Below are 20,870 nucleotides of genomic sequence, written 5' to 3' on the forward strand. Positions count from 1 at the left end.
TACTGTATATCACAGACCTGCAGCCACACATGGTCTGGGAACTTATATTGTTGTCACGCTCCAGCCTTGGGCACTACTTGTCTGTAAGTACTTGAGAATGTTATAGATGATTAGTGTACACTATATTTTGCAGAAAATGTTTAGTTTGTAACTTTTCTTTGTAAGCAAACTTACACAGCTAGCCGTGAAGTGCTCACTCTCTGTCTAGCTGGTTAACTTGTAGCTGTATTTTGATGCACTATGTACAGGGCTAATTTAAAGAGAATGCCTTCCAGTTTGCTAAATGTATATTCACAGTAAGCTGTGTTTCCACGTGTTTGGTGAGTTACATGCCAAATGTACTGTGTTGCTCAGGCGTACTTAATTTGTGTATGCATATCAGTTATGTGCTTGTATACTAATGTGTTCTTCCACTTCTGTATTGTATTTCAGTTTCACAATAAGAATCTTTCAGTAAAGTTTACAAAAAAAGTCAAGCCTTGTGATTTTTATGGGAAGATATCAAGTTGTTAGCTACGTGTGTAGCTTTGCATAGGAACGCGCTGCAAGGGCAGAATAGTGAAAAGACAACAGCACAGCGGGCTCAAGCACAAGAAGATACCACACAGCTACGATGAGTCTATGCTCAGGAAGACAATATACCATAGAGGACGTCGACCTGCCAACCGAGAAGCATGAGCCTTTTCGAGCAAATGATGCCAAGTCACTGTCCTCTAAAGCATCTTCTCGATCATCTCGGCGGTCCAGCAGATCGTCATCATCGACAGCTTCTGCAGCCGCCAAAGCACATGCCAAGGCAAAAGCTGCCCAGGCTCAATTGTCCTTCGCTGAAAAAGAAGCTGGTGTGATGAAGCAGAGAGCTGACCTCCACCCTAGTGTGATGAAGCAGAGAGCTGATCTCGACGCTAGTGTGATGAAGCAGAGAGCTGATCTCGACGCCAGTCTCTACATTCTCCAAAGCCAGAGAGCTGCCGCTGCCGCTGAAGCTGAAGCTGCAGCTTATGAAGAAGGTGAGGAGAACGAAGGCGGGTAGCACAGCCATGAACCATATGTTCCAGAACAGCCCCTCAGTCCAGTGCAACGTACAAGTGAGTACGTCCAACAACACTCCAAATTGTTCTTCAAGGAAACATCCAGGTATCTCGACGCAGAACCAGCTGCTCACCACAGTAACAAACAGCCTGTTTTCGGAGACACTGAGCTTAAAAGAGAAGAAACAAGTAAGACTTACCTGCAGAGACCTCCACAGCACTCGGCCAATCCAGCCAAGCAGTCCTCACCCGAGCCACAAGGTGCACAAGACCTCGCTAGGTCCCTCATCTCCCGAGAATTGTTAAGTTCAGGTCTTCTAGAATTTGATGACCGTCCTGAAAATTATTGGTCATGGAAAGCGTCCTTCCTGAGTACCACAAAGGACTTGAATCTGTCAGCCAGAGAAGAACTAGATTTGATGACAAAGTGGCTCGGAGCTGAGTCGTCAGAACAGGCGAGGAGAATTCGCTCAGCGCACGACCACAATCCCACAGCAGGCTTCAACCTGGTTTGGCAATGTCTCGAAGACTGTTATGGGACACCAGAAGGCATTGAACACGCACTGCTTAAGAAGATGGAGGACTTTCCAAAGGTAACCAACAAAGATAATGTCGAGCTTCGAGAACTGGGTGACCTTCTCCTCGAATTGAAGTGTGCTAAGGGAGAAGGTTACCTGACAGGCCTCTCGTATTTGGATACAGCTCGTGGGGTAAACCCAACAGTGGAAAAGCTCCCCTACAACCTTCAAGAGAAGTAGATAGATAAGGGATCCAAGTACAAGGAGGACTACGGAATAGCATTTTCTCCCTTCTGTCTCTTCTCCAGGTTCGTCCAACAACAGGCAAAGGTGAGGAATGATCCAAGTTTCACTTTCTCCACCTCCAGCAGTCACGCTCCTTCGAGAACAGAGAAACCCACAAGGTACAGCAACAAAGCCTCTGTGAGCGTGCACAAAACAGATGTTCCAGCCGAACCCTCAGTCAACCAATCCAGTTCTGCTGGGAATAAAGTGTATCACCCAGATCGTCAGTGTCCAATACACAAGAAGCCCCACCCACTCAAAAAGTGTCGAAGCTTTAGAGGCAAGCCTATTGATGAGCGCAAATCATACCTGAAAGAGAATCGCATCTGTTTCAGGTGTTGTGGGTCGACTATGCACATGGCAAAAGACTGCAAGATGACAATCAAGTGCTTCGAGTGCAACAGTGAAAAACACATCACAGCCCTGCATCCAGGTCCTCCTCCTTCGACCACCGAGAATGCTGCGGTTGACAAAGAGGATAGCGGGGAGCAAAGCAAAAGCGCATCTTCTTCAGTCACCTCCAAGTTTACAGAGGTTTGTGGAAATGCAAGCAGCCCACGCTCATGCTCCAAAATCTGCTTGGTTAAAGCATATCCTGCAGGGAGAAAGGAGAAGGCAATCTAGATGTATGCAGTGCTTGATGAGCAAAGTAACAAGTCTCTAGCGAAGACAGAATTCATCAATCTCTTTGAAGTCAAGGCCAGCGCAGCTCTGTACACGCTAAAAACCTGTTCAGGGACAACAGAGACTATGGGTAGGAGAGTTGGCAACTTCATGATCGAATCCATGGATGGGAAACTACAGCTTCCCCTCCCCACCTTAATTGAGTGTGACATGATGCCAGATGATAGGACGGAATTTCCCTCCCCAGAGGTCGCACGCCATCAGCACCACCTACAGCCAGTTACCAACAAGATTCCAGCTGTGGACCCGGACGCTCCAATCCTACTGCTCTTGGGAAGAGACATCTTACAGATGCACAAGGTGCGTGAGCAAATCAACGGGCCCCACAATGCTCCTTATGCGCAGTGGCTTGACCTGGGATGGGTCCTCGTGGGTGGTGTTTGCCTGGGAACAGTCCACAAACCAGCGGGTGTCAACGTCTATAAAGCAAAAGAGTTGCACAATGGTCGCACATCCTTTCTCAGTCCATGCCCAAACAGGATCCAGGTAAAGGAAGACTACGATGGCATGATGCAACATCATAGGTCAACCTCCTCTGCCTGTGAGGAAGAGGCAGGCCTCAGTGTGAGCACAGACAGCCTAGGATGCTCAGTGTTTGAAAGGTCCAAGGATGATGACAAGCCAGCACTACCCATGGACGACAACGTTTTCCTAACCATCAATGCCCTGAGGAGGTTTTTCTCAATCCGTGGTCCAGCCAAATTTCTCCGGTTTGACAAAGGGACTAACTTCGTGGGTGCCTGTAAGGAGTTGGACATCCACACGGACGATGCAGTGGTAAGAAGCTACCTCCAAAAGAAAGGATGCACGCGGGTGTTTAACACCCCGCATTCATCCCACATGGGTGGTTCATGGGAGAGGCTCATCGGTTTTGCCAGGCGTATTCTGGATGCTATGCTGCTTCGGACGGGACCCACTCATCTCACACACGACGTCTTGAGCACACTCATGGCTGAAGTCATGGCGATCATGAATGCAAGGCCCCTGGTGCCGGTGTCCAGCGACCCAGACATGCCTGCAGTCCTCACACCAGCGATGCTCCTGACTCAAAAGATGAGTGCTATTTCAGCCCCCTCTGGAAACTTCGACATGGCTGAGCTGCATAAAGCAGTGGAAGCAAGTCCAGTGTCTTGCAGACAATTTTGGGAAGAGATGGAGAGGAGAGTATTTGTCCACCCTACAGAGCCATAGGAAGTGGACAGAAGACAAGCCAAATGTCACAGTGGGAGATGTTGTCTTGCTGAAAGACAGCCAAGCACACAGAAATGAATGGCCAGTGGGACTGGTTGTCAAAACTCTGCCGAGCACGGACAAGAGGGTCCGAAAGGTGGAGGTGAAGATTGTCAAGGAGGGTACTGTCAAAGTGTTTCTGAGGCCAGTCTCAGAGATCGTAATCCTCCTTTCTGAAGAAACCTAGAGAAAGGATTCTGAGTATGTTTGCAGCCAAAGGACGTTTTCTTTAGGTTTATTTTGTATCTGTAGTGGTACAATGGAATTTTACCAAGCGGGGAGTGTGCTGCCTTTCTTTAGGAATGTATGTTAGTTTTCCAGTTAATTCAGGGGTTTGAGTAACTTGGCTCGATTGGCATTGTGTGCCGCCAACTAGTGGATATTTGGTACCGAGCAACTGCAGTAAAGCACAGTAAAGTGCAGTAAAGCGCTGTAAAGTGCAGTAAAGCACAGTAAAGTGCAGTAAGGCATAGTAAAGTGCAGTAAAGTAAACTACTGAATATCACAGACCTGCAGCCACACATGGTCTGGGAAGCTATATTGTTGTCACGCTCGAGCCTTGGGCACTATTTGTCTGTAAGTACTTGAGAATGTTATAGATGATTAGTGTACACTATATTTTGCAGAAAATGTTCAGTTTGTAACTTTTCTTTGTAAGCAAACTTACACAGCTAGACGTGAAGTGCTCGCTCTCTGTCTAGCTGGTTAACTTGAAGCTGTATTTTGATGCACTATGTACAGGGCTAATTTAAAGAGAATGCCTTCCAGTTTGCTAAATGCATATTCACAGTAAGCTGTGTTTCCACGTGTTTGGTGAGTTACATGCCAAATGTACTGTGTTGCTCAGGCGTACCTAAATTGGTGTATGCATATCAGTTATGTGCTTGTATACTAATGTGTGCTTCCACTTCTGTATTGTATTTCAGTTTCACAATAAGAATCTTTCAGTAAAGTTTACAAGAAAAGTCAAGCCTTGTGATTTTTATGGGAAGATATCAAGTTGTTAGCTACCTGTCTAGCTCTGCATAGGAACGCGCTGCTATGGCAGAATAGTCATTACTGTATTTTTCTTGTTGCAGTAGAGGAACTGCCAGCGGGTGTGAACAATGTCTTTGTGTAAATAGTAAAGCGAGGGTTCACGTTCAATTTCAGTTGAATTTAGAAGCGTTAATTACTAATTTAAGACTTGCACACAATGAACTATCAATGCTCGTTGCTTCTTCCACAGAACAATATCTCACGGTGCCCTTAGTCCGACTCTGCCTCAGTGCCTTCGTGTTCATCGTGATGGTGATATTCATTGTTGAGCATTTCGTGAATGTTAACCCACGTGAAGGTAAGGAATTAAATAGAATTGCAAATGTTAGATTTCTCTAATATGTTTTGTTATTCTGTAGAATTACCTGGAAAGGGCTTTCCTACGTCGTTATACCTAATACAGAGCCTACCAGATAACACCACATATCCAGTCACGTAGTATTACATAGTATTTACAGCACTGAATCAGGTCAGTCCGCCCAACAGGTCCATTCCGTTGCTTATGCTCCGCACGAACCTCATCCCACCCTTCTTCATCAACCCCATCAGCATATCCTTCCATGCCTTACTCCCTCATGCATTTATCTATGGTCTCTGTAAATTCAATTATGCTGCTCTTCTCAATAACTACTTGCGCTTGTGAGTTCCACATTTTAACCACTCTCTTGATTAAGAAGTTTCTCCTGAATTGCTTTTTGGATTCATCAGTGATTATCTTATATCCATGCCCATAGTTCTGGACTCATCCGTAAGTGCAAACATTTTCTCGACAGCTAACCTATCAACCCCTTTCATAATGTCAAAGCCCTCTATCAGGTCAACCCCTAGTGTTCTCACTTCTCGAAAAAAGACCGCTGCCCGCTGAATCATTCCTGATAGTTAAAACACTCCTGTTCTGATATAATTCTAGTAATTCATTATTACCTGCTCCGTGCCTCTATATGCTTTTTATAATATGGAGACCAGAACTGTTCACAGTATTCTAAGTATGGCCTAACCCAGGTTCAACACAATATTAGCAAAACTACTCAACCCTCAGTCTTTTCTTATCCAGAGAAAAGAGACACTGCATGCTCAACAGCCATGGGGACCAAATTCGCACCCCATTACGCAAACATCTTCATGCACAAGTTCGAGCAAGACTTCTTCGCTGCACAGGATCTCCAACCAACACTATACACCAGATACATCGACGACATTTTCCTCCTATGGACCCACGGCGAAGAATCACTGAAAAGACTACACGATAACATCAACAAGTTCCATCCCACCATCAAACTCACCATGGACTACTCCTCAGAATCAGTCTCATTCCTGGACACACGAATCTCCATCAAAGACAGACACCTCAGCACTTCACTCGACCGCAAGCCCACGGACAACCTCACGATGCTTCACTTCTCCAGCTTCCACCCTAACCACGTTAAAGAAGCCATCCCCTATGGACAAGCCCTGCGAATACACAGGATCTGCTCAGACGAGGAGGGATGCGATGGACACCTACAGACACTGAAAGACGCCCTTGTAAGAACGGGATATGATGCTCGACTCGTCGATCGACAGTTCCGACGGGCCACAGCGAAAAATCGCATCGACCTCCTCAGAAGACAAACACGGGACACAACCAACAGAGTACCCTTCGTCGTCCAGTACTTCCCCGGAGCGGAGAAACTACGCCATGTTCTTCGCAGCCTTCAACATGTCATCGATGACGACGAACACCTCGCTAAGGCCATCCCCACGCCTCCGCTACTCGCTTTCAACCAGCCGCCTAACCTCAAACAGACCATCGTTCGCAGCAAATTACCCAGCCTTCAGGAGAACAGCGACCACGACACCACACAACCCTGCCACAGCAACCTCTGCAAGACATGCCAGATCATCAACACAGATACCATCATCACACGTGAGGACACCACCCACCAGGTACATGGTACATACTCATGTGACTCGGCCAACGTTGTCTACCTCATACGTTGCAGGAAAGGATGCCCCGGAGCATGGTACATCGGCGAGACCATGCAGACACTGCGACAACGGATGAACGGACACCGCTCAACAATCACCAGGCAGGAGTGTTCCCTCCCAGTCGGGGAACACTTCAGCAGTCAAGGACATTCAGCCTCCGATCTTTGGATAAGCATTCTCCAAGGTGGCCTTCGAGACACACGACAACGCAAAATCGTCGAGCAGAAACTGATAGCCAAGTTCCGCACCCATGAGGACGGCCTAAACTGAGATCTTGGGTTCATGTCACGCTATATGTAACCCCACCTGCTGCAGGGTCATCCAGACTCGAGTCGACATTGGCTTGTTCTCTCTACACAGATGCGGCTGGACCTGCTATGATTTCCAGCCAAAAAAAATGTTTTTTGTCTGTTTTTTTGTTTTTCATGCAGACCCCAGCATCTGCAATATTTGACCCCTTGTGACCCCACCTCATTGTTCTTTGATGTAATGTTTCCCTGACTGACCTGTTTGGACACCATTCACACCTTTGGCTGCTGTGATTATCTCTCTGCCGAGGTGTGATAAATGGCAGTTGGAAAGGTTACCTGTAAACATCTGACATGATTCTCTGACTATATAAGCTGTGTCTTTATGCATTTCATCACTTCACCTGAAGAAGGAGCAGCGCTCCGAAAGCTTGTGATTTCAAATAAAGCTGTTGGACGATAACCTGGTGTTGTGTGACTTCTTACATTTGTCCACCCTAGTCCAACTCCGGCATCTCCACACCAATAATTCCTGATAGGTATAACCTCTCAATTCTGGTATGATTCTAGTAAATATTTTTTGCAGTTTCTCCATACCTCTATATGCATTTTATAATATGGAGACCGGAACTGTTCACAGTATTCCAAGTGTACTCTAACCATGGTGCAATACAATGTTAACATAGAAACACAGAAGATAGGAGCAGGAGTAGGCCATTCGGCCACTCGAGCCTGCTCCACCATTCAATGAGATCATGGCTGATCATTCAAATTCAGTACCCTGTTCCTGCTTTCTCCCCATATCCCTAGATCCCTTTAGCCTTAAGAAATGTACCCAACTCCTTCTTGAATATATTTAATGAATTGCCCTCAAATGTATTCTGTGGTAGAGAATTCCGCAGGTTCACCACTCTCTGGGTGAAGAAATTCCTCCTCATCTCTGTCCTAAATGGCTTACGCCTTATCCATAGACTGTGACCCCTGGTTCTGGACTCCCCGACCATCGGGAACATCCTTCCTGCATCTAGTCTGTCTGGTCCTGTTAGAATTTTCTACGTTTCAATGAGATCCCCTCTCATTCTTCTAAACTCCAGCGAGTACAAGCCCAATCGACCCAATCTCTCCTCATACATCATTCCTGCCATTCCAGGTATCAGCCTGGTGAATATTCGCTGCACTCCTTCCATGGCAAGAACATCCTTCCTCAGATAAGGCGACGAGAACTGCACACAATACTCAAGATCTTCCCTGATTTTCAATTCTATCCTTGTAGAAATTAACCAAAATGGTCTATTTGCTTTTTATGGGCTTATTTACCTGCTTCGCTACTTTTAGTGATTTGTATACGAGCACCCCCAGATTCCACTGCTCCCCTACCCCATTTAGGCACTTATTTTCAATGGAGTATGTAGCCTCCTGGTGCTTCCTACCTAAACGTGCCACCTTACACTTCTATATAGAATGTTATTTGCCTATTACACGCACAACCTGCGGGTATATTAATATCTTCCTGCGTATGTTGTGAGCCTCCTCTGTATCAATTGCAATACCCAATGTGGTGTTACCCGTAAATGTTGTTGTTATACTTCTCTAGAGGGACAGGTGGGCAGGACCTGATAGAGAGTGTTCTGGCAGTGTCCCTGACCACAGATGTCCCATTCAGCAATGTTACAGGATTTCCACAAGGCAGGGATACAACTTGCATCAATCATCCTCGATTCTACTAAGCCAATCCAATGTCATTACATGTTTGTTTATTTATACAGGAAAAGAAACATTGGACAAAACGTTGTCTCCAGACCGCCACAACAGACACAACATGTTCATTATGTCCCTGGATTGAATTTCTGTTTCAAGGGTGTTTTTTAAAAACCTTTGCAGAAGAGATTGCTTGCCTGCAACGCAGATAATTTGCTACTATATTTCTTTTAAAGGAGAGCTATGTCTGTTTTGATGCTATTCCCTCTCTAATACATAGGTTACAGCGACAAATCCGCACTGAACACTTTACACTTATTTTAGCAGAACATGTAGGAGAATCAGGAAGAACAGGACACTTTCTGTGAAGTAGAAATTGATCTGTGTGAAACGCCTTGGTGGGAGAGATGAGCTGAGCCAGAGGACCCAGCGATTCCTCCTGATTAACTTGGTTATTGAAATCTGCGAGGGTCACATAAAAACTTCCTCGGATGCTCCCGCAGAGGAGGAATCAATTGCTCAAGAAACAGAAGTAGGACAGGAACAGACACATTAACTTTTACAGGTTAGGGAATAGTCCAGCAGACTGCAAGCCCAAATTACATCTGGGTATGTATAAATACGCCATATTCTCAATGAAAGTAGAGCAACTGTTAACCAAAGAGCCTGGAAATGTGTCTAGGGCCCCAAACACCCCTTCCAGGTGAAACTGCGATATACTTGTACTTCTTGCAATCTAGTATACTGTACTCGCTGCTCACGATGTGATCTCCTCTACATTGGGGAGACCAAATGCAGATTAGGTGAACACTTTGCGGAACACCTCCATTCAGTCCGTAAGGGTGACCCCGAGCTTCCGGCCGCCTGTCATATTAATTCACCGCCCCAGTCCCAATCGGACCTCACTGTCCTCAGCCTCTTGCATTGTTCCACGGAAGCTCACCGTAAACTCGAGGAACAGCACTTCATCTTCCGATTAGGCACTTTACAGCCTTCTGGACTCAATATCGAGTTCAACAATTTCAGATCATAACCTCGGCCCCTATTACATTTTTACTTATATTTTTTATCCACATCTTTGTTTTGGCCTTTCTCCCCCCCTTTCTTTTTTTTTCTCTCTCCCACATGGCAGCTGTCTCCCATTCTGCCAGCGCATTTCACACCTAATCTAGAGCCGTCTTTTGTCTCCACTAGTCCTATCACCACCTCGTCTCATTTTGAATACCTCTTAATGTCTCTTGACTTCTCTTTTGTTTTCTCCCAGCCTGGCCTCTTAATCTGTTTCATTTCCTGTGCTTCTTTAGACTTGACAAAGGGTTTTGACCCGAAACGTTGACTCTATTTTCTCTCCACGGATGTTGCCTGGCCTGCTGAGTTTTTCCAGCATTTTCTGTTGTTATTTCGGATTTCCAGCATCTGCAGTATTTTGCTATAGTCCAAGAAATTTGATGGGCAGATAATAGAAATAATGGAAGCAAATCTTCAAAAGAATCAAGAGAATGAACGTCTACAGAACAAGAATTGGCAATATCTCTGACACAAATGGAACAAGATAGGCTGAAACGTTGAACGGAAATGCTTATTTGAAGGGGAAGATTAATAAAATTGATAGGAAAGGATCATTAGCGGAAGGCAATGAGTCATGGCTGATATTCACAGGAACTGTACAGTTAATAATGTGGAAACAAATGACACAGCATCAGCCCAGTTCCAACCTCTTTGGCTTCGGATCTTATCACAATGAATCGTTATTTCTTACTATCAAAGAACCTGATCAAAGTCAGACTAGCAAAGTAACGGAAGGAACATCCTGACACCCGAAGATGGGGCATTGATGTCTTTTTATTCTGAATTCTGAGGGATCCACGGCAAGAATGTAAAATCTGTTGTTGATGTTGGAAAAAACTGCACACATGAATGCGGGAATGGCCTTAAAGTCCTTTGAACGGATGGTGTATGAGGTAGGAACAACCTAGTCGGCGCAGACACCACAATATCAGGTGTGGCTCAGTAGGTAGCACACTCGCCTCTGGGTTAGAAGGTTGTGGGTTCAAGTCTCACTTCGAAGAAGAGCTGGGCAGTTTTTCCCGGTGTCCAGGCCAATGATTATCCTTCAATTTACATCACTAAAAAACATTATCTGGTCATTATCACATTACCGTTTGTGGGACCTTGCTGGGTGCAAATTGGCTGCCGCGTTTCAAACATTACAATGGTGACTGCACTCCAAAAGTACTTCATTGGCTGTAAAGTGCATTGAGACGTCGGGTGGTCGTGAAAGGTGCTATATAAATGCAAGTCTTTCTTTCAGACTGATTGTCGTGGATGAGGAATACAAATGAATTAGGGACACATTCTTCAGCCTCAAGCTAAAAGTGAAGCCTAGGAAGATTGGAGTGTACTTGATATGCCTCATCTCCGCCAATTCATTGATGCGTTTTCTGAGAAACTCTACCGTAACCACACTCTTGTAGTGAACAACAATCTCAGAACCGCTGAAAATCTGCAGGATTAAGGTTCAATTGGCTGCTTTCATTTCTTGCATCTGCCTTTCAGATCCTCATTCCTGTCCCATCCCTGGAACAATTCATGTTGTTGTGCACTTTGTAATTAGAGTTTAACTAATATGTCTTCAAGCGGTTGAACTCAATAGTTTGCACGATTGTATTGATACTGGCCTGAGCTTATTATTCTGATCCACAATAACCTCAACGTTGCGCTGAAGTGTCAGCCTGGGCTCATTGCTAGAACTCTGGCTCACACTTGTGCACATAATGTAGCCTGGCACTTGAGGGATGCACTTCGTGAGATGCTGTCTTCCTGATGAGAGGTGAACCAAAGTCCTGTTCACTCTCTCACAAGGAGGTGACAGATCTCACTGCACTAGTTAAAGAAGAGCAGGGCATTTCTCCCCGGCTGTTCTGGTGACATTGATCAGTTAACACACAGCCCTCAAGCAGATCATCGAATCATTTATCTCATTGCTGTTTATAGGACCTTGCTGTGAGGAAATTGACAGCCACGTTTCCCCACGGTACTACAGTGACCACATTTCATAATCATTTTAATTGCCAGGAGTCAGTCGTTCCCTGGGCCCGTGACAGTTGCTAAATAAATTGAATTTATTGCGAATTGTTTCTATGGATGGAAATTTGAATGTGAATTCATATATATAATCTCAGCTGTGTGCCATGTCTCAAAATTTCACAAATAAATTACCTTTGATTTCGAGTGAATTCTGTATCAGGTGAAATGTTTCTAAGTTAAGATGTGCATAACTTATGGATTGGGAAAGAGAGGGAGGCTTTTGGCAGATACAAAGGACTAAAAACAGTGGAAGGCCTACAGGAGTATAGAAAGTGCAGGGGGGTACTTAAAAAGAAATTAGGAGAGCGAAGAGATGGCATGAAAGCACACTGGTGGGCAAAATAAAGGAAAATTCCAAGGTGTTTTATAAGTATATTAAGTTCAAGAGGTAAACCAGGGAAAGAGTAGGGCCCATTTGGGACCAAAGTGGCAATCTGTGTTTAGAGTCAGAAGATGTAGGTGAGGTTTTAAATGAATATTTTGCATCTGTGTTCATTATAGAGATGGACGATTTAGGCATATAAATCAGGCAGAGGGATTGTGATATACTTGAACAAATTTTATTGAGATGGAGGAGGTACTAGCGGTTTTAGTGGGCTTAAAATAGGGTAAATCCCCAGCCCCAGACAAGATGTATCCCAGGTTGCTGTATGAGGCAAGGCAGGAGATTGCAGGGGCTCGGACACAAATTTTCAGAATCTCTCTGGCCACAGGGGAGGGGCCAGAGGACTCGAGAACAGCTAACATAGTACCATTATTCAATAAGGGGAGTAGGGATAAACCAGGGAATTACAGGCCAGTGAGCATAACATCAGTGTTCAGGAAATTATTGGAAACAATTTTGAGTGACTGAATTAGTCTCCACTTGGAGAGGCAAGGATTAATCAGGAATAGTAAGCATGGCTATGTAAGGGGGAGATCATGTCTAACCGATTTGATTGAATTTTTCGAGGCATTGACTATGTGTGTGGACGAGGGTAGTGCAGTTGACGTAGTCTACCTGGACTTCAGTAAGGCCCTTGACAAACTCCCACATGGGAGACTGGTCAAGAAGGTAAGAGCCCATGGGATCCAGGGCAATTTGGTACATTGGATCCAAAATTGGCCTAGTGGCAGGAGACAGAGGGTGATGGTCGAAGGTGTTTTTTGTGACTGGAAGCCTGTGTCCAGTGGTGTACCGCAGGGATCGGTGCTGGTTCCTTTGTTGTTTGTAGTGTACATTAATGATTTATATATGAACGTAGGAGGTATGATCAAGAAGTTCACAGATGACATGAAAATTGGTGGACTGGTAAATAGCGAGGAGGGAAGCCTCAGTCTGCAGGACGATATAAACTGGTTGGTTAGATGGGCAGAACGGTGGCAAATGGAATTTAACCCTGAAAAGTGTGAGGTGATGCATTTTGGGAGGGCTAACAAGGCAAGGGAATAAACTATGAATGGTAGCACCTTAGGAAGGACAGAGGATCAGAAGGACCTTGATGTGCATGTACATAGATCCCTGAAGGCAGCAGGAAAGGTAGATAAGGTGGTTGAAAAGGCATATGGGATACTTGCCTTCATTAGCCGAGGCATAGAATATAAGAGCAGGGAGGTTATGATGGAGCTGTATAAAACGCTAGTTAGGCCACAGCTAGAATACTGTGTGCAGTTCTGGTCGCCAAACTATAGGAGGGATGTGATTGCATTGGAGAGGGTGCAGAGGAGATTCACCAGGATGTTACCTGGGCTGGAGCACATCAGCTATGAAGAGTGACTGGACAGGCTGAGGTTGTTTTCCTGTGAGCAGAAAAGGCTGAGGGGGGACCTGATTGAGGTGTACAAATTTATGAGGGGCATAGATAGGGTAGATAGAAAGGAACTTTTCCCGTAGTAGAGGGGTCAATAACCAGGGGGCATAGATTCAAGGTAAGGGGCAGGAAGTTTAGAGGGGATTTGAGGAAAAACTTTTTCACCCACAGGGTGGTTGGAATCTGGAACTCACTGCCTGAAAGGGTGGTAGAGGCAGGAGCCCTCACAACATTCAAGAAGCATTTAGATGAGCACTTGAAACGCCATAGCTTGCAAGGCTACGGACCAAGTGCTGGAAAATGGGATTGGAATAGACAGGGCTTGATGGCCGTCGTGGACACGATGGGCCGAAGTGCCTCTTTCTGTGCTGTACACTCTATGACTCTATGACTCTATAACAGAAACAGCTTCCGGGTTCGAAACGTTCATCACAAAGGCTGAATTTTAATGTAAATTTTGATGGAGTTGTTACTCACTGAATAACAGGAACAAGCAATAAACTCTGTTACTTCTAGGCTTGATTATTCCAACGCACAGCTGGCCAACCTGCCACGTTCTACCCTCTGTAAACTTGAGGTCATTCGGCCTGTCTCCTGACTCGCACCAAGTCCCGTTCACCTCTGTGCTCGCTGATTTAATTTGGCTCCCGCTTAATCAACACATCGATTTAAAAATTCTCATCCTTTTTTTGGAATCCCTCAATTGCCTCGCCTATATCGATCTTTGTAATCTGCTTCAACCCCACAAACCCCCCGAGATATTTGCGCTCCTCTAATTCTGGCCTCTTGAGCATCCCTGATTTTAATCTCTCCACCATTGGTGGCCGTGCCTTCAGCAGCCTGGGCCCTAAGCTCTGGAATTCCCTGCCTAACCCTCTCTGCCTCTCTACCACACTTACCCCCTTGAAGACGCTCTTTATAAACTATCTATTTGACCAAGATTTTTGATCATCTGTCCTAATATCACCTCATGTGGCTCGTGTCAATTTTTGTTTGATAATGCTCCTGTGAAGCACCTTAGGACGTTTAACAAAGTGAAAGGGATTATATAATTCCTTCCTGTTTTCCTTGTAGAAATAAATGATGCGATCATGGTTGCTAAAGTTGAACACATGTCGTTTGACATAAGAAAACTACTAGGCACTTGGTCTGATTATTAAACAAGGCTTTAATCAACTGTTTTTCAACATGGAGATCTAGTTGGGTCCTTCACTAGTTCCTGTTAAAGAATGTCCTGCACAAGCTGGGCCCATGCCCGAGTATTTATCCTCTCCCTGGACAGCGCCACAAGCAGGCATCCCAGCATTATTACATCAGTAATTTTCACATGAATGACAAGGTTCATGTCATCCTTTATGAGAAAGAGCGAATGAGCTCATGAACAGAGTCTAGCTCGCAGTGCCAACAGTTACAGTGATGGACAAACACAAGATGTCTCTTGTTGCGTGTTCGTTCTTGAACCCCGTTGTTTTGCGAGATCACGTGGATATTTTCCTGCAGACTTTCAACTTACTGCCACATAGAGTAGTTGAAGCGAATAGCATGGATGCATTTAAGGGGAGGCTGGAGAAGTACATGAGAGAGAAAGGATTTGTAGGATATGCTGATAGAGTTGGATGAAGTCGGGTGGAAGGAGCTTCATGCGGATCATAAGCACTGCCAGAGACCATTTGGAGCGAATGGTCTATTTCTGTGCTATTAAATCTATGTAAGTTTAGGTAATTTTTCACTGAGGTTAGTTCTTAGATTTTAATTGCTAAAGTCCGCAAGCCTGCCCAATGTCCATTAAGGAGGGAAGCTTGCTGTCCATTCCCGGTATGGCCTACATGTAAATCCATTGATGTAGTTGGTTCTGACCTTCAATCTGAAGCCGCACAGCAAACATCGCCGTTGTACCAAATCGCTGGAAAGGAAAACAAATAACTGTACATGACGGATCCCTCCACTGTGACACACATCAAAGCAAGACACTACAAAGGGCATACCCAGCCCAGTCTGATCCTGCAAAGGCCTCCTTGCTACCTGATGCCAAAGGTGTGAGAGCTGTCTCTGAACATAGTCAGGTATCAGTCTGATACAATGATACTTACAGAATCACACCTTCAGCCAACGTCCCAGATTCCTCCCTCAACATCCTTGGTTATGTCCTTTCCCCCGACAGGGCAGTCGCCCCCAGTGATGTGTGGCACAGTAAAATAGAGTTGTGGGGAGTTCCCCTAGGAGTCATCAACATTGACCACATCCCCGTGAAGTCTCAAGACTTCTGGTCAAACATAGGAAAGGAGTCAACCTGTTCATTACCACCTACCGCCTTCCATCAGCTGGTGGATCAATATTCCACCAAGTTGATCGCCAGCTCTGAGGGGAGCAAGGACAAAGAATGTCCTCTGGTGGTGGGACTTGATTGTCCATTAGCATGTGTGGCTCATACATCCATCACCGTCCAAGCTGGCAAAATCCTGAAGTACATAGCTGTCAGTGAGATAAGCAACATGAGGAAATAGATAACTTGACCTCGTCCTCTACAATATCCCTGACACAAATGCACCAGTCCATGATGATTTTGTCACAGATAACAACCTCACATTACTCGTGAAGGTTAATTCCCGTTTTTGCACTGAGGAGACCCACCAGCGTGTCGTGAGGCACTTTCACTTTTATGAATGGGACAGGTAAAGAACAGAGCCAGCAGCTCTGAATGGGGAAACCATGAGGTGTTCCAACACAAGCTGTTGCCTCATGTCCCACCATATCCCTCACTCCTCCAACGCCCTCCAGCCAGATCAACAAACCTGGTTTAATAACGAGTGTAGAAGATGGTGGGAGGGGCAGCGTCACGCGTTACTGAACATGAGGTGCCAACCAATTGACGCTACAACACAGGACAATATTGACCTTAAACAGTGGATGCAGCATGCTTCACATGGAGCCCAGCGAGCCCACATCCAACGGATCAGGTTAACACTTTGCAGTCCTCCAGCACCCAGTCGTGAGTGGTGAGTTGTTTTTGTACACTATGAATCTATTTATGAAGCCCCTATGGACACCGGCTCACATATGATAGCTGAATTAGCGATGGGATTTGGGTGTTTTGCTGGTCAATTGGGCTGTGATTAATTGCATTCCTCTGATCAGATTATTGCCTCATTACTGATCAGCTCTTGTGATCTATCGATGGGGATTCTGTTTTTATTTTGTGGGACTAGACTTGATTGGGGTGGGTGGGAAGAATTCCTTCCCCCAAAGACAGTCGTTAACCAGTTGGATTTATTCAACAATCCAGCAGCTTGGATGATTACTTTTGCAGCTGGTGACGAAATAATAGCAGTGACGAGAACATGACATCCAGGTTGATCGGTCAGTAACCTCAGCAGTAGTACACCAACCTTTTCCATCTCGTTGTATGGTCGGATGGTGCAGTAACTGTACAATCTTCTAATGAGACTGCTTGATGGAACTGATATGGATGGGATATTATTTGATTATTTTGACTTTATTTCGGTAACTACGAAGATAGAAGCTGCTGGTTTAATTCCGTACACTGGGAGAGACATTCCATAACTTTGGATGATCAGCCAGGATCTCTTTGAATGGCGGAGCAGGCTCGAGGGACCGAATGGCCTACTCCTGCTCCTATCTTCTATGTTTCTATGTTAAGTCGGGAGTGGAAAAGCTAAAGGGCTGGAAAACTTATTTTAATTGAGGCAAACAGAAGCATGTCAGCGTTAGAATCATCAACACTGTTTAACCGCGTTGACCACAATATGTCCTTTGTGGAATGATTGAGTGCAGGTCTGTTGTGTCACCAGCCAGATAACTCCACTAACAGCAGGATGTAAAACAGAAGCGTTATAAGATTGGAACCTGCAACTGGGGAAGTAGTGACATGGCAGTTACCCAGGAGGTGATTTATAATGCTGTGATCTTGACATTGTTTAGTGCGCTTTCTGTTTGGAGATTTAACCCTTCCTTTGACAACTGCTCATTCATTGCAAAGCTGGGTGGTCGTGTGTGCTGTGAGGAGGATGCCGAGAAACTCCAGTATGATTTGGACAGGTTGGGCAATTGGGCAGAAGCATGGCAGATGCAATATAACCTGGAAAAATGCGAGGTTATCTACTTTGGTGTCAAAAACAAGGCGGCAGATTATTATTTGAATGACAATAGATTGGGAGAAGCAGAAGTGCAACGAGACCTGGGCGTCCTTGTGCACCAGTCGCTGAAGGTAAGCATGCAGGTGCAGCAGGTGGTTAAGAAGGCAAATGGTATGTTGGCCTTCGTAGCGAGAGGGTTTGAGTACAGGAACAAGGATGTGTTGCTGCAGTTGTACAGGGCTTTGGTGAGACCACATCTTGAGTATTCTGTGCAGTTTTGATTGACTTATCTGAGGAAGGATCTTCTTGCCATTTGGAAGGAGTGCAGCAAAGATTCACCAGGCTGATACATGGGATGTCAGGAATGACGTATGAGGAGAGATTGGGACGATTGTGTTTGTACTCGCTGGAGTTTAGAAGAATGAGAGGTGATCTGATCGAAACTTATAATATTCTAACAGGACTAGACAGACTAGATGCTGGAAGGATGTTCCTGATGGTCGGGGAGTCCAGATCCAGGGGGTCACAATCTAAAAATAAGGGGTGAGCCATTTAGGACAGAGAGGAGGAGGAATTTCTACACCCAGAGAGTGGTGAACCTGTGGAATTCTCTACCAAAGAAGGCAGTAGAGGCCAATTCATTAATTATATTCAAGAAGGAGTTAGATATATCTCTTAAGGCTAAAGGGATCAAGGGATATGGGGAGAAGGCAGGGACAGGGTGCTGAATTTGGATGATCAGTCATGATCTCATTGAATGGCGGAGCAGGCTCGAGGGGCCGAATTGCCTACTCCTGCTCCTATCTTCTGTGTTTCAATGTAAATATTGACTGTAATTCCTACTTCAAACAGAAGATGACGATCGAATGGGTGTAGTGCCACCCGTTCATGTGACTCGCACTGTAGCCTCAGCTTAATCATTATCGCTGCTCATTAACGGTGAGCTTTTGAGACAGTTGCTTCGGCTGGAGATCAGCCTGAAGACAAAATTGCGATGCCAAGATTTTGTGTGTCAATGGGAAAGGAACAGAAAATATTTGAGCAGTTGTCAATGGAAGGGTTAAATCTCCAAGGCATCAGAGAGGCTAGAATCTTTTATCGAGAGGCGGCGGTCTAGAGGGAGGAGAAGGACATTAAAGGTCAGGAACCGAAAGCTATAACATGGTGGATGAAGAAGTTCACAGTCCGTTGTGTAGGTTCTACAAACACAAGAGGAGAAGGTGAGTGGCAGTGCCAACGAAACCAGTTATTCGGGGTAATATATATCAGTTAAAATTCTGCCAGTAGTACAGCATTCATCTGTGCTAGGTGTAGTGAATGGTATGTGCTGTTTGACGTGGATACTCTTTAATGCTGTTCGCCTTTATTCCCTTCACTGCACGCTAATGAGTGACAAATGGAAAGCAAAGACACAAACCCGTAAACAGAGTAAATTTCATGCATTAAACTTTCACAAGATAAGAGGTATAACATATATTAATGAAGCTGAGATCAAAACCTCTCCCAGCTAGCCGCCTATCCTGTGAAATGAAAGAATGATTTGCATTGATATAGCGCCTTTCACGGCCACCGGACGTCCCAAAACGCTATACAGCCAATGAAGTACTTTTTGAAAATTAGTGACGTGCAATATAGAAAACTCGGCAGCTAATTTGTGCACAGCAAGCTCCCACAAGCAGCAATGTGATAATGACCAGATAATCTGTTTCTGTGATGTTGAATGCGGAATAAATATTGGCCAGGTCATTCGGGAATAAATTCCATGCTCCTTTTCTGAAATTCTGCCATGGGATCATTTACGTTCAACTGAGAGAGCAGAAAAATCTGAAAGGCGGCACCTTCGACAGTACAGCACTCCCTCAGCACTGTACTGGAGTGTCAGCCCCAGATTTTTGTGCCCAGCTCTCTGGAGTAGGGACTTGATCCCATCAGCTTGTGTGAGAGTGCGACCCATTGAACCACGGTTGACAGTACAACAGGAAGAAGACTTTCAAATATTTTCGAAAGCTATCATTTCCTGTTGCTGTACTGTTCCCTCTCGCTCGCTATGTGAACCATGTGACTGCACAGTATCAAAGTTGGGAAAGCACCTTAACAGAAGTTGGCCGCTTCAGAAATGCTTTTAATTTTCTCGGCTGGTCAGTATCCACATTTCTTGTTGCTTGTGACCATTTAGTATTAACATGTTCAAACAGCAGGTTATTGCTCTTTACGAGTAACGAGACGTCTGCCTTGTTGGCTTTGGCTCATTGTTGTCCACCCTGTGGTATTAGAATTTGATAGTAATATTCTGCACATTACAGAGTGTAGCCGAGCTGATGTTTAATTGAAGTTAAATGCAAATATGACAGCTGCAAATTAGGCCTGTGGCTCAATTATCAGGCCAAAAATATGATATTATATGGTACCCAACTCATGTCAAATGTGTACAAACACTGGATGTAATGTTATTGAATTGGCACAATAGCATCAATGTCCTTCCATATTTAGTTGATGAGGTTGCCTGTGATGTTGTTTCATTGCTGCATCATTTGAATCAATGGGGTAGATCTTCCACTTCATATCTCAGGGAATCTTTGAACCTAAATTATTCCATTTTGAAGGAGTATAGAAAAAGCGCTGGCCTAAGATTTATTTCTACAGACACAGTGATTTCCTTCTTGGCATTATCACTGCCATCCTCACTTTGACATCCCCCGCCGTACCTACCCGAGCCCCTTTCCCGAGGCAGCACCCAATTCCTTATCAGCAAGTCAGGAACGCTTACACAGAAGGTGCTATACAGACCTGGTCCATTGTTAATATAAGAACATAAGAACATAAGAAGTAGGAGCAGGAGTAGGCTATATGGCCCCTAGGTCCTGCTCCGCCATTCCATAGGATCATGGATGATCCGAACTTAGACTCACGTCCACTTCCCTGCCCTCTCCCCGTAACCCCTAATTCCCTTATCTGCTAGGAAACTGTCTATCTCCATTTTAAATTTATTTAATGTTGCAGCTTCCACAGCTCTCTGGGGAAGCAAATTCCATAGATTTACTACCCTCTGAGTGAAGAAGATTCTCCTCATCTCAATTTTGAAAGGGCAGCCCCTTATTCTTAGATTATGCCCCCTAGCTCTAGTCTCACCCATCAGTGGAAACATCCTTCCCGCATCCACCCGTTCAAGCCCCCTCACAATCTTATATGTTTCGACAAG

General features: G+C 45.0%; 1 protein-coding gene across 1 annotated transcript in view; it reads left to right on the plus strand.

The window, feature by feature from the left end:
- The window catches only part of LOC147085054 (osteoclast-associated immunoglobulin-like receptor), a 33,091-nt gene extending 24,246 nt beyond the window's left edge, over positions 1–8,845 (plus strand). The window contains exons 4-5 of the mRNA XM_085979413.1: positions 4,977–5,084; positions 8,769–8,845. Coding sequence (XP_085835539.1) covers positions 4,977–5,084; positions 8,769–8,845 — 185 coding nt within the window. The remainder of the gene's footprint in view (positions 1–4,976; positions 5,085–8,768) is intronic.
- Positions 8,846–20,870: the final 12,025 nt, after the last annotated feature.

The sequence above is a fragment of the Somniosus microcephalus genome, unplaced genomic scaffold, assembly GCF_052327205.1.
Source record: "Somniosus microcephalus isolate GS21.2 unplaced genomic scaffold, FLI_Smic_1.0 unresolved_chr9, whole genome shotgun sequence".
In the NCBI taxonomy this organism is placed as follows: Eukaryota; Metazoa; Chordata; class Chondrichthyes; order Squaliformes; family Somniosidae; genus Somniosus; species Somniosus microcephalus.